At 45.1% G+C, this 13,681-nt stretch overlaps 1 protein-coding gene across 2 annotated transcripts in view; it reads right to left on the bottom strand.

Moving 5' to 3' along the window:
* clptm1 (CLPTM1 regulator of GABA type A receptor forward trafficking) overlaps positions 1-6,853 on the bottom strand; it is a 49,897-nt gene extending 43,044 nt beyond the window's left edge. Inside the window, exons 1-2 of one of the 2 annotated variants that reach the window (XM_078533280.1) lie at positions 6,733-6,810; positions 1,279-1,399 (exon numbers count right to left, since the gene is read on the bottom strand). Coding sequence is in view for 1 of the 2 variants with exons in the window: in XM_078533279.1 (XP_078389405.1) it covers positions 6,733-6,780 (48 nt within the window). In the remaining variant the exon portion in view is untranslated. Of the gene's footprint in view, positions 1-1,278; positions 1,400-6,732 lie in introns of both variants that reach the window. The other variant, XM_078533279.1, reaches the window with a different exon arrangement.
* Between the last annotated feature and the right edge of the window lie 6,828 nt (positions 6,854-13,681).

The following is a 13,681-nucleotide window of genomic DNA, read 5'->3' as shown; positions in this document are numbered from 1 at the left end:
AGAGGGGTCCCCTAAAACAGTGTTTCTCAAACTGGGGTCCGCAGACCCCTGGGTGGTCTGCACTGCCTTTCCAGGAAATAGCTGAGCGTGAATAGTGAAGGTCCAAAGGCAGGCTTGGTGTAATCCTGGGGACAGGAGTGGGGTAGGTCACCGCATGTGCAGCGCAGTGGGCTGGCTGTCTCACCCTCGGAGCAGGAGCACGCATGGAGGTTCGGCAGGTAGATTCATAGTTAACAAGGCTGGTGATGGGTGCCAGGTGGCTTCAGTCTTGAAGAGGAAAATTTTAAATATCCATGTTCTTGAACTCAAAAAAAAGGAGTTCACTCAGGTACTGAGTATTATACAGCATCATAATTTAGATGAGGTTCTATGATTACTAACCCATTGGAAAGGGGCCCTTCAACCAAAAAGGTTCAAGAGTCACTACCGTACTGTTCCAGCTTTGCTTTCAACATCATAACTCCCAGGTATGAGTGTGGGAAACCAACATGGTGTTGCCGCCAAATAAATTTCAAAGCTAAAAAAATGAGGGTGAACTGACCAAGCTACTTTACTTTTTGATGAGAAATTATCTTGTAGAAACCACTAAGCTCGAAAATGTTAAGGAGAAAACTAACTTTGTGATTGTGGAGGGGAGGGGGTCAGGGTGCCAACTGGAGCAGCAAAAGCTTGAGGTAGGTTGCTGGGGCCTTAGGAAAGGATGAGTTAGGTTGCGAGAAACGGTCACGCGTCTTAATTTCAACACAATGAGGATGCAGGGAGAAGGGAGGGAGGGCATACAAGACACAGTGATTATGGCTTAGGGGAAATCGAGAGAGAAAACCTCAGCTGAGAGATGAGAACACAATAGAGAAAGGTTGGAGGCTAGACATGATTGTCTATTGTAACAGTATTCTGTCCAGGAACGCAAGATAAGTTAGAAAGTTTCCCTCCCCGTACTAGGGTTAGAGTCATTATGGTATTGAAGGCGGCCATTCGGCCCATCAAGTCCATGCCAGCTCTCTCTAGAGCAATCCAATTGTGAGTAAAACGCAAGTTTATCATGGGGTTCAGTTTAAGATGAAGGGTTGGGGCTCATGCCGCATTCGCCAATCAGGTTTGGAGAGAGAAAGAGAAAGCAGGGCAAATCAGAAAGTAATTAGGCGATGTCAAGTTTGAACTTCAAAAGCCCAGAGGTTTCTGAAAGGGAATAGGCTGGATTCCACAGCTTGGAGACATCTTGGTGGTAGGAGCCACTGAGACAGAAAGAACACGTTTGGCACAAAAGAAGCAACTTACTTCTTGGAGGCAACCTCTTTGCGATTATGAGCCACGTAGACCATTAACCAGGTCTCCAGGCCTGCTGTAAAAATCCATATCCCCTTCAGCCCACTGAATTAGGATGCAACGGGCAACTACCCTGTAAGTAACAGGAGCAATATTCAGCCTCCACTTCTCGAGCTAACAATTCCCTCAACTGCAGCAATGGTCAGATCAGTAGGAAATGAATCTAGGCCGAAGTCAGATGAGAGATTCACTAACTAATCAAAACATACCACAGCTGAGCAACACGTGACCCATACGCAATGTCAGATGGTGAATGGCTCTTTGTTCTGACTGGAGGGAGTGATTCAGTGATGTTCCCCCAGGGTTCAGTACTGGGACCACTGCTGTTTTTTTGATATACATTAATGAATTGGACAGGATACAGGGAGCAACTTGTAGATGACACAAAGCTTCAAAGTACAGGAAAGTGAAGAAAATGGTAAGACTTCAAGAGGACACAGGCAGGCTGGTGTGAGGCGATGCATTTTGGTAGGAATAATGAGGAGAGACAATACAAATTAAAAAGTACAACATTAAAGGGGGTGCGTTAACAGAGAGAACTCCACCCCTCCCGCCCCCCCACCTCGAGGGTGTGTGCACACAAATCTTTAAAGGAGACAGGTCAGGTTAACAGAACGGTTAAGGCACATTGAGTCCTGCACTTTATTAGATAGAGAAAAAAAGAAACGAGGTCATGCTAAACCGATATAGAACAATAGTTCAGCTTCAGCTGGAGTACTGCGTCCAGTTCTGGGATACTTTAGGAAGAACATGAAGGGTTTGGAGAGGGTACCAAAGAGATTTAGTAGTGATTCCAGATTAGTTACATGGATTAACTGCAGAAGCTGGGGTTGTTCTCCATAGAACAGAGAAGGCCAAGCAAGAGGAGATCTGATAGAGGTGCTTCAAATCCTGAAGGATTTAGGGGTATTTGCTACACGGTCCATCTCCTCCAAGGGCCTGTGTGCACATTCCTTTTCTTTGCTGTGAAAAGCACTCCGATTTCCCATCACTGCATGCATTAGAGCTTGAGAGACGTAGAAAATCACTCCCCAGCTCTCAACTTCCCCTGCCATTCCTGCTCCAACAACTCTTCCCCACCCCGCCAAGCCCAGTCTCTCAGCCTCCCCCTCCCCGCTCTCATAGACTCAGACATTTACAGCACAGAAGGAGGCCATTCAGCCCAATCAAAATTTTTCAATATCCCAATTGGCCTTCAAGTATTTTTCTAGCGAACACCGCTGATTTAAATGGAGCAAATAAAGAGGAACTGTTTCCAATGGAAGGGTTAATAACCAGATGGCACAAATATAAAGGTGATTGGCAAAAGAACCAGAGGCAACATGAGGAAAAAATTGTTTATGCAGCGAGTGGTTTGGATTTAGAACACATTGCCTTAGCAGCTGGAGGAATTGCTCAGAAACAGGCCATTCTGCCCAACCAATTCATGCTGGCATTTATGATCCACTTATCGTTCCTCATCTAATTCTATCAGCATAACCCTCAAATTCCTTCACCCACAATGCTTACCAAGCCTTCCCTTAAATGTATCTATACTAGTCGCTTCAACCACTCCCTGTGGTAGCGAGTTCCACATCCGCACCACTCTCTGGTTGAAGAAGTTTCTTCTGAATTCCCTATTGGATTTCTTGATGACTATCTTATATTGACCGCCTCTAGTTATGCTCTTCCCTGCTCCTGCCCACAACAGGAAACATTCTCTCTGTACCCACTCTATCCAAAACGTCTTATCAGGCCGCTTCAGTCTTCCTTCAGACCCAGCCTGTTCATCCTCTCCCAATAGGTATACCCCCACACATCTGGTACCATCCTTGTAAATCGTTTTTTCACCCACTCCTGTGCCTCTCTCTCTTTTTTAATAATGTGATGACCAGAATTATACACAGTACTCCAAGTTTGGCATTCTTCTTTACTTGTCAATTCTATCCCTCTGGACTTTGTTATGGTCTCATTGACCGTTGTAGCTGCTTTTAGCAATCTGTGTATTTGTACTCCCAGGTCCCTTCACTCCTGCACCCCAATTAACTCTCATTTCCCAAGTAATATGCAATTTCCTTATTTTACTTGGCAAAATGTGATACCTCACATTGATCCATGTTGAAATTCATTTGTTAATTATAAGCTAGTGGGCACAAAACTTCTGGATTGGTGCAAACCCGTCTGGTTCACCAACATTGTTTAGGGAAGGAACTTTGCTTGGCTTTCAATCAGCCATCCCCACCAGGCCTGGCCTACATGTGACTCCAGACCCACAGCAATGTGGTTGGCTCCGAACTGCCCCTTCGAAATGGCCTGGCAAGCCACTCTGCTGTCACCACCACTTTCTCAAGAGCAATTAATCATAGCCAATAAATGCTGGATAAATAAATACAAATATGGTTGTTTTAGGACAGATGACCAGTTTCGTCAAGGAGGGAGATCTAGGGGAGGGAATTTCTGAACTTTGGGCCGGGTAGCTGAAGGCACAGCTTGATCAACTTGCCCTGCCTCCTCACTGACTTGGCATTCCTCTAATCCAGGCTTCTTATGCAGCCCCACTACCTCTTGCTTCACCCACCATTGGCAACTGTGCCTTCAGCAATCTGTGCTCCAACAGCTGCTATGCTATCCTTAAAAACCTCCCTGCCTTTCCACCTGCCTCTCCCTCTTTATAAGCCTTCAGAAAATCTGAGCGAACTTCTAGCAGCTGCTCCTAACAGCACCTTCATGGGCTCTGTCACTTTTTGGCTGACTACTGTGAATTGAAAAAGCTCTGGAAAGTCATATGGACTCAAAACATTAACTGTTTCTCTCTCCACAGATGCTGGCAGACCTGAGTTTTTCCAGCATTTTCTGTTTTTATTACTATTCTGTGAATGTGTGTTCTTTATAAAAGCTTGCATCTATCGCACAGCTTTAAAGGTTGGTTACAGAATCTATGCTGGGTTCCATTTTACCAGGACAGTGAATAGCTCCAAGGGGGTGGCAACATTTTCCTTTTGTACAATCCTAAGCAATATAATCAGGAAACCACAGCTCCTTTCATTCTATCCCAACCAAAAGAACATTCTGCAACATGGATCTCATCACTACCATCATCAGCTTTAACTAGGTGGTCACACTCTCGCAGCCCAGATTGAAGCTTGTGGGTTTGTAAGAAGTTCAAGAGGACAGACAGTGATCTGAACGAGGATATCGACTGCCTTTGTTTGTTAAATGTAACTTCTGTTGCTTAATAAACTGTCCTGATACCACTGCATCAAGAGTCTCCTTGTCCAAATTTTGTCTGGTCTCTGAACCTCTTACAGGATCAGGCCAGAAATCTGAGTCCATTATCTATGCTGACACTTCACTGCAGTACAGAAAGAATGCTGCACAGTCAGAGATGGGATGTTAAACTGAAACCCTGTCTTCCCTCTCCCTTGTATCCTGGTCAATATTTATCCCTCAGCCAACACCACAAACAGAATTTATCCCACTACTTTGGAAGTTTCTTGTGCGCAAATTTGCTACCATATTTCCAACATTACAACAGTGATGCCACTTCAAGATACTGGGCATTGCCTGTAGAGTTTTTTTGAGGCATTCTGAAGTTCACAGAATTAGAAATTTATACAGCACAGAAGCCAGTCATTTTGTCCACTGTATCCATGATTACCAAAAAACAGTTAGTCAGAATAATCCCACTTCTCAGCTCTTGGCCCAAAGCCTTGTAGGTTACAGCATTTCAAGTTCATGTCCAAGTGGTTTTTAAATACAATGAGGCTTTCTGCCTCTACCACCCTTTCAGGGAGTGAGTTCCAGATCCCCACCATCCTCAATGTGAAAAAATGTCTCAACTCCCCTCTAATATTACCAATGTTTTAAATCTATGCCCCCTAGATATTGACCTCACCGTGAGGAGAAATTGGTCTTTCCTATCTCTCTATCTAAGCCCCTCATAATTTTATACACCTTAATTAAATCTTCCCTCAGTTTTCTCTGGAATAAAAATAACTCCAGCCTATACAATCTTTCCTCTCAGCTAAGGTTGCAAAAGGCACAATAGAAATGCAAATGTTTCCTTCTCTTTAGTGCGAAGGGATTAATTATGATCAAGCTACTCCAGTACTCGAAGGTCTGGGATCAACCTTATTGGCCACTCATTCATCTCTGCAGCCAGACTGCAGTATCACACCTCAGTTGGATTTGAGAATCCACTGGAGTTTAGAAGAACGAGAGGTGATCTTACTGAGACACAAGATCCTGAAGGGGCTTTATAGGGTAGATAACAGGAGGATGTTTCTTCTTGTGGGGAAAATTAGAACTAGGGGACACAGTTTAAGTATAAGAAGTCTCCCTTTTAAGATGGAGATGAAGCAAATTTTTTTTTCTCTCAGAGGGTTGTTAGTCTGTGGAATTGTCTTCCTCAGAAAACAGTGGAGGCTGAGTCATTGAATTTATTCAAGGTTGAGTTAGATAGATTTTTGATAGACAAAAGAGTCAAGGGTTATGGGAGAACAGACGTGAAAATGGAATTGAGATCACAACCACATCAGCTATGATCTTATTGAATGGTGGAGCAGGCTCGAAGGGCAAATAGCCTACTCCTGCTCCTAAGTCCTATCCTTTGGGTTCCCTTCTTCACTGGCTCCCATGTGATCTCTTGGTTTTCAGCCGAAAGCTGGTGTGAAAACTCAAAAACGAGCCACCCAGGGGGTCCGCTTGGTGAGGCCAGCATTTGCTGCCCATCCCTAATTGCCCTCGAACTGAGTGGCTTGCTCGGCCATTTCAGAGGGGGCAGTGGAAGAGTCAACCCCACGCATCGCCGTGGACCTGGAATCACAGGCAGGCCAGGCCGGGTGAGGGCGGCAGGTATCCCTTCCCTAAATTAGTCAACCAGGTGGGGGATTTTTTTTATATATAGAAATGGACAATGATAGTTGTCATGGTCACCATTTACTGAGGCTGGCTTTCAATTCCAGACTGCATTAGCGGGATTTAAATTCCACCAGCTGCCCGTGGAGGGATCTGAACCCGTGTCCCAAGGGCATTCGCCTGGGCTCTCTGGATTGCTAGCCCAGTGACATTACCAGCAATTCCAGTGGGCAAATTCAATCAAATCAGCCCCCTTCGCCTTTTGAATTCAGGGGAAAGACAACCCCCAGCCTGTGTAATCTGCCCCTGTGGGTTAATCCAGGTATCATTCTGCTGAATTTAACTGGCGCCGCCTGCCAGCTGCTGCCCCAGGTGGAGGTGCCCAGAGCTGCTCAGGGCCCCAGAGCAGCCGCTTTGTATTGAGGCCAGTGACCAAGGGCCGTCCAACCGACCGACCGACCCCCCACCCGGCCTCTCCCTCCCTCCCTTCCTGGAGCCTCTGACCCGATCCCTTCCCCACCCCACAAATCCCGGGCCCGAATCGTCATCCGCCCCTCCCGGGTTTCTCACCTCGCCGTTCGCCGGCCTGACCAGCACCTCACTTTCCTGGGCCGCCATCTTCCCCCACCGCCCGCAAACTAACTGCGGGATTTCGGGCCGGGGTCAAACGGGAATCTCGCGGCGCATGACCTCCGGCCCCCCAAAAAAAAATGCCGCGTGAGAAATAGGATTCCGCCATCTTTGGTGCTGGCGGAAATTCTGCCCACTCACCCACCCTCTCATCTCAGTGCTAGGCAATTCATGACAGAGTCAGAGGCTTGCCAACCCTCCAGGATTGGCCTGGAGTCTCCAGGAATTGAAGGTCAATCACCAGGACACTGGCTGCTGTGCAACCCTGGAGAAAAATCATCCGGGCATTTAAAAAGATTGCTTTTTATTTCTTCATTTTCGTTGAACGTTTCACTTTACCAGATGTAAAAATATTGGTGGGTGGGGGGGGCAGGGGGACAAAAAGGCTGCCAGTCAAGCATCATACATTTGGGTAATGAGTCTTTTTGCTTTCCAATTGGCGTAGGAAGGCCGTACGTCACAAGGATGGACGTGTTGGCTGACTCATGACTGGAGTGTGGGGGGGCAAGTCGTGTGATGAAACCTCCAGGAATACATTTAGCTCTTGCTGGCAATACTGCAGAATCACAATATTGTTACAGCGCAGAAGGAGGCCATTCGGCCCATCATGTCTGTGCCAGCTCTCCAAATGAGCAATTCATTTGGTGCCATCCTCCTGCCTTCTCCCAGTGGCCCTGCGCATTCTTTCTTTTCCGATAAGTCTAATTAATTAGAAATTCCCTTTTGAGACTTCCATTGAACCTGCCTCCACCACACTCTGAGGCAGTGCATTCCAGACTTTAACCACTCGCTGCATGAAGGCCGTCAGTGAAAGAGTCGAACAATTAACTGTCAACTGAGCTAAGCTAAGAACCAATCCTAAATTTCAGTTCAGTGAAAAGCACTTCTGAATTGCTTTCTATTATGTTATCCTTTTGTGACATTGTGCTGTGTGGGGAAATAGGCACTTTGTGTATTATATCTGTGCGTTGAGGCCAATAACACCAAAGGGATAAAAAGATAATAAGACCAAGAGACAGAAGGAGGGGGATTCAGGAGGTGGATAAACTGCTTATTGAACTTCTGGACTTCATTTTCCTTTTGTTTTCTGAATGGCTCTGGCCAATGAAAAGTCTAAAGAGGGGAGAAAAAAATCTGATTTTTAAAAAATTGCTTTTATGCTTCTGCTTCAGATCTTCTACTGCTGATACCCTCGGACTTGCCATCTCGAGACTTGACCGTTCCCCTGATCTCCTGACTGTCCTCCCCACTTGCATTATTTTATGATTTTTAAAAAAAAAATGAATTGTGACTGAAAGGCATTGCAACAGGATAGATCATCAGGAATTTCAATTTCGTGGCTGTCTGAAGCATACAAGGGTATGGAAAACAAGGTCACAGAAGTTCCACTTGGGATCAGCTAAGTGATACATGTGGAATTGACAGACAAGATCGAGAAAGGCCCCACTCGAAAGGCCTTCTCACTGGGGTAAATTTTGCAATCCTGCCACAATGAAGTGCATGCTCTAGTTGTTAAGTAAGAACAACTGTTATTAATGGGGGAAAGGTTAGGGTATTATTCTTAAGTATATATAAGAACCACCTGTTTGGGGAGAGGAAAAGGGAGCTTGTGCCTGTGTTTCCTGGGTTATGTGAATAAACCAATGTTAAGGCAGAACTGGCTCCAGATTCCTCCTTTGCTCAGTGACTGAGTGACAATTTATAACACTAAGGACTGGAACCTGTGTAAAATGCCTGGGACGGTACACACCAAAGCATGTTTGAAACAAAATGTTCGTTACCTGTGATTATAAGTGCAGTGAGGCACCTCAGGGTGTCATGTACTGTACTGCATTGAAAATAATTGGACTGCTTGCACTTTGTAATGTCAAATTTGCATTGTTATGTAATGTATTTGTGCAAAATTAAATGAATAAAGTACTTTTTAAGAAATAAAAAAAAAATCAAGCCTGCCCCGCACCATATGACCAGAGCATCACGACCAAAAAAGTTCTCCCCTCTCCTGACTCCCATAGACATATAATATTCTAAGAGGGACCAAAAAAAAAGGAGAAAAAGTGGTTAAACCATTTAGTTAACTTTGCATTTGGATTTCAGTGGGCAAAGATCAGGTTTTCTCAATGATGAAAGTAATTAGGAAAGGGTTCGTGCTGCTGGTATTGTACACTGATATTTTGGAAGATTTAAAAATGTTGCTCCTTCTGCACTCAGGCTGTGAACTCCAATTGGAGGTTTGATTGTGTGACATTCTGCCCACATGATGTCTGATTACGTGACGTATAGCCATGTGGCATCTCATCACATGACATCTGATCATGTGATGTATGGCAATGCAGCATCTGACCACATGCTCTTTGTAAATGTCACTGCATCATCTTATAAAGGTTAGATCCCCTGTAATTGAGTATCTTCGCTTGGGTTTTTAGGCTAGCAGCTGCTGGGTGAAAAACAAGAGGTCGCATGGGAGCAAGTGAAGAAGGGAAGCCAAAACATAGGACTTAGGAGCAGGAGAAGACCATTCGGCCCTGTTGTAAAAGCTGAGTTCACTTTCTCTGGACTGGCACCCCAGAATGGTCCGACAAACAGCAATGCATATTGCGGAAATAAGATTTTTATTTTTCGAAGCTTTTCGTCTTGCACTCATCAGGACAATTCACAAGAAAACACCAATGTCAGGGGACAATGGACTTTGATTGGTAGAGGTATTGCCATGGAGAATGCCCCAGTTGATGGCAACTGACGGTTAACTGCCAAGCATTGTTTGAAATTTAAACCAGGCAGCTTGACTTTGATTGGTCAAGATATTGCCCTGGGAATGAACCAGTGAATGGCTGTCAGTTATTTTGTTTAACTGAAAGCGCAATTGTGTGCACATGTTCTTTGTGTCTGCAAAGAACAGGGCCTTTTGTATTAATATATGTAGTTTCCAGTACACTCAAATGTGAACAATGAGATAAACAAACTGATTGCCTGTTGATCTGGTGACCTACTAGATACTTCCAAAGACCTTTCTGCTCAGGTGTCATTCTACTCCATTTGTTCATCTTGACATCTCAGCTGAGTATACATGAGCAGGTAAATAACCTTTTTTCAGCTCCACTGTAAGTGACAGCTGTATTTGTGCAGGCTCATATAGTTTCTCAATGAATGGATAAACACACAATGAAAGATATGGTTTATTGGCCTTTGTTTCTGGTGAATCTTCAAAAGAGTTCGGAGTGTCACCCCTGAAGGTGGCTTTCAGTTTGCTGCGGTTCTGAAGTTGAGAGAGACAGGACAGAATACAGACTCAGGAACTACAGGAATGCAGACTAAGACATAAGGGGCTGAGTTTACGAAGATCTGTTTTATTTTGACAGTTGGCATAAGAGATGAATCTGTTGCCTGCAATAGTACATGGACACTCAAATTGTAATGATTATTGATCTGTTTGTATCTAATCCAGTTCATTTACCCCTCTCCGATGGTGGAGTAGTGGTAATGTTGCTGGACTAGTAATCCAGATACCTAGGCTAATGCCCTGGAGACACAGGTTTGAATCCCAGCATAGCAGCTAGTGAAATCTGAATTCAGTTAAAGCTAGTCTCAGTAATGTTGACCATGAAACCATTAGTTGTAAAGCAAGCCACTCAGTTCAAGGGCAATTAGGGATGGGTAACAAATGCTGGCCTTGCCAGTGATGCCCACATCCCATGAAAGAATAAAAAGGGGAAAAAATCAAGTGGGTAGTCCCCTCACCTCTAAATGAGGAGGCTCCAGTACAGTGCTGGAGGTGCTGTCTTTCTGATGAGATGTTAAACTGAGGCCCTGTTTGCCCCTCTCAGGTGGATGTAAAAACAATCCCATTGCTGTATTTTAAAGAAAAGCAGGGGAGTTCTCCTGGGCAATATTTATTCCCCCAATCAGCATGACAAAAACATTGCTGTTTGTGGGAGTGAACTGAATGCTGGGTTCCCTACATCACAGCAATAACTGCACTTAAAAAGCACTTCATTAATTGTAAAGTATTTTGGAAGGTCTTGTTTTTCTGAACAAAGGTGCGATATACGTGCAAATTTAACTGTTCAATAAATCTATTTGATAGTTTATGGCCTAAGCCGCAGCCTGGTCTGAGTGCTTGTTCTTCCAGCTTCCATAAACCAAAGTGAAGGATGTCACAAGGAATGTTGTGCATCCGCTTCATGCAACTTACAATGCAGGAACAGTCCATTTGAGCCAACTGGTCCACGCCGGAGTTATGCTCTGCATGAGCCTCCTCCCCCCTCTCTCCATGGAACTTTATCAGCATAATCTTCTATTCTTTTCTCCCTCACGTGTTTACCTAGCTTCCCCTTAAATGCATCAACACTATTCACCTCCACCACTCCCTGTGGTAGCGAGTTCCACATTCTCACCACTCTCTGGGTGAACAAGTTCCTCCTGAATTCCCTGTTTACGTATCTTGCGGCCCCTAGTTTTGACTGCAGATGGCCGACAGCGGATGTGTGAGGATGGCACAAGACATGTTGGGGAGATGGTGGTGTAGTGGTGATGTTGCTGGCCTAGTAACCCAGAGGCCAGGTCTAATGCCCTGGGGGAATAAGGGTTCAAATCCCAATCATGGCAGCTAGTGGAATAGAAACACAATTAATAAATCTGGAATATAAAGCCCATGAGAGCTATCATTGATTGTTGTAAAACCCCATCTGGTTCACTAATGCCCTTTAGGGAGGGAAATCTGCCATTTTTACCTGGTCTGGCCTACATGTGACTCCAGACCCACAGCAATGTGGCTGACTCTTAACTGCCCTCTGCAGTGGCCCTAGCAAGCCACTCAGTTCAAGGGCAATTAGGGATGGGCAGTTGCCAGTGACACCCACATCCTGTGAAAGAATAAAAGATAGATGAGCATGATGCACCGTGACAGCAGATCTCCCAGAAGGAGCAACTGCAACCAGCAGTTTTGGAACCTCCAGCAAGTGGAAATTTTCTCAAACCCTTTCATAATTTTTGAGTCCTCTATCTGAATATTCCTCAGCCTTCTCTTTCCTAAAGAGTCCCACAGGCTGTACAATTGTCCTGACAGGCATCACCTCTCAACTCTAGGATCATTCTCTTAATTTTTCCAGTGCCACTCTCTGTATTATCATATATAGTGATCAGAATGGTGCACAGTTCTCTTTAAGTGTGGTCTAACCAAATTTCTGTATCAGGTTAACATGATTTCTCTGCCTTTCAAATCTATCTCTCTGGAAGTGAATCTGTGCTTTGCTTGTTATGGTCTTATTAACCTGCCTCACTAGTTTTAGTGATCTATATATCTGCACCTCCTTTGCTCCTCTACATCATTTAGACTTATTTTCCAAGGAGCAGTTATTCCTTCTACTAAAATGCACATTTCTTAATATTGAAATTCATTTGCCATTTACTTGCGCACTCGCAAGGTTGTTCCATGTATCTTACTGCAGTTCTCCTCAGTATTAACTACACTCCCAACTTGGTGCCATTCACAAATTTTTGCTATTGTAAAACTTTTATGTAAACGGTAACAGTGGTTCTAGCACCTTTCGCTGTGGAACACCACTTCTCCGCCAGTCTGAATAGCTACCTTTAACCCCTTCTTAGGTTCTCTGCTCAAAGGTGGGTCTGGCCCACAGCGCCACCACGGGTAGGACAAGGAGGCAGGTCCCGAATCCACCCCACCGGAACAGGGATCGAACCCCGTGCTGTTGGCACTGATCTGATGCACACAGGCCATCAAACCCCACCACCATCACCACCAGTGTCTGAGTTGGCAACATTTACTTTTACCTGCATGCTTGTAGCCTGGAGTTACAGAGTGTGATGGTAGAGGCTCCAACATCCTTTCCAACACATGGCTGACCAGGAATCTCTCCCACTCTTACCACCTGCCATTGGCGTGTGTTGGAGGGATTTACACGTTGATACTCAACCCATTTGGCTGGGTCACGAAAGCACCTTCCTCAGCCCATCAAGTCCTGTGGTGGGACCCCAACCCGGAGCTTACGACTCAGGGACAGCGGCGCTACCCACTGCGCCAGGCGACCTCCATCTTGAACCCCCTACTCTCTATTTTCTGGTCAGTTTGTTATCCCATTTTGCTACTGACTCCACGTTCTATTTACTTCTGAGCTGATGACAGGAGGTTAGAGTAATGATCACCAACTTGTATGAGAATTAACTGTGGAAATTCCGCGGTTAACAGCTTACAATAAAACTCTCATATACTACATCCCAAAGGCGGTAAGTCCATAATTCAACGCTGATAACAATACTTGAGAGTCAACCCCGATATTTTTTCTTTTAGTAATATTAACTACTGGCTAATTGTTAAATGCTGGCCCAGCCAGTGACGCCCACATCCCCTGAAAGAATAAAGCAAACTGCATAACACCAGGTTGTCCCCAGTAACCCTCTGGCGTAGGCAAAGACTAGTGCTGAAAGATTCAGAAAATTCTTCTCCAAAGGCTGTAATCTTTCCTATCGTTTCACAATCAATGCAGTTTTGTTTTTATTTCACGCGTTACTGGCAAGGAGGCAGCATTTACTGCCCATCCCGCGTTGCCCTTGGCCGCGAGCCACCTTCCTAAATACAAATTGCCTCTCTCGCCCACGTGAGGGGGGCAGTTAAGAGTCAACCACATTGCTGTGGATCTGGAGTCACATGTAGGCCAGACCGGGTGGGGACGGCAGATTTCCCTCCCTAAAGGGGCATTGGTGAACCAGATCGACAAGCCTTGGTCACCATTCCCGATACTAGCCCTTTTTCCCCCCCCAAGATTTAGTTAATTCATTTAAGTTCCTCAGCTGCCCATGGTGGGATTTGAACTCATACCTCGGGAACGTTAGTCCAGGTCTCTGGATTGCTAGTCCAGTAACATAACCATTA

Source organism: Cetorhinus maximus, chromosome 32 (genome assembly GCF_964194155.1).
Source record: "Cetorhinus maximus chromosome 32, sCetMax3.hap1.1, whole genome shotgun sequence".
NCBI lineage: Eukaryota > Metazoa > Chordata > Chondrichthyes > Lamniformes > Cetorhinidae > Cetorhinus > Cetorhinus maximus.
Note: the sequence above shows the minus strand (reverse complement) of the source record. Positions and strands in the feature narration are given on the sequence as shown.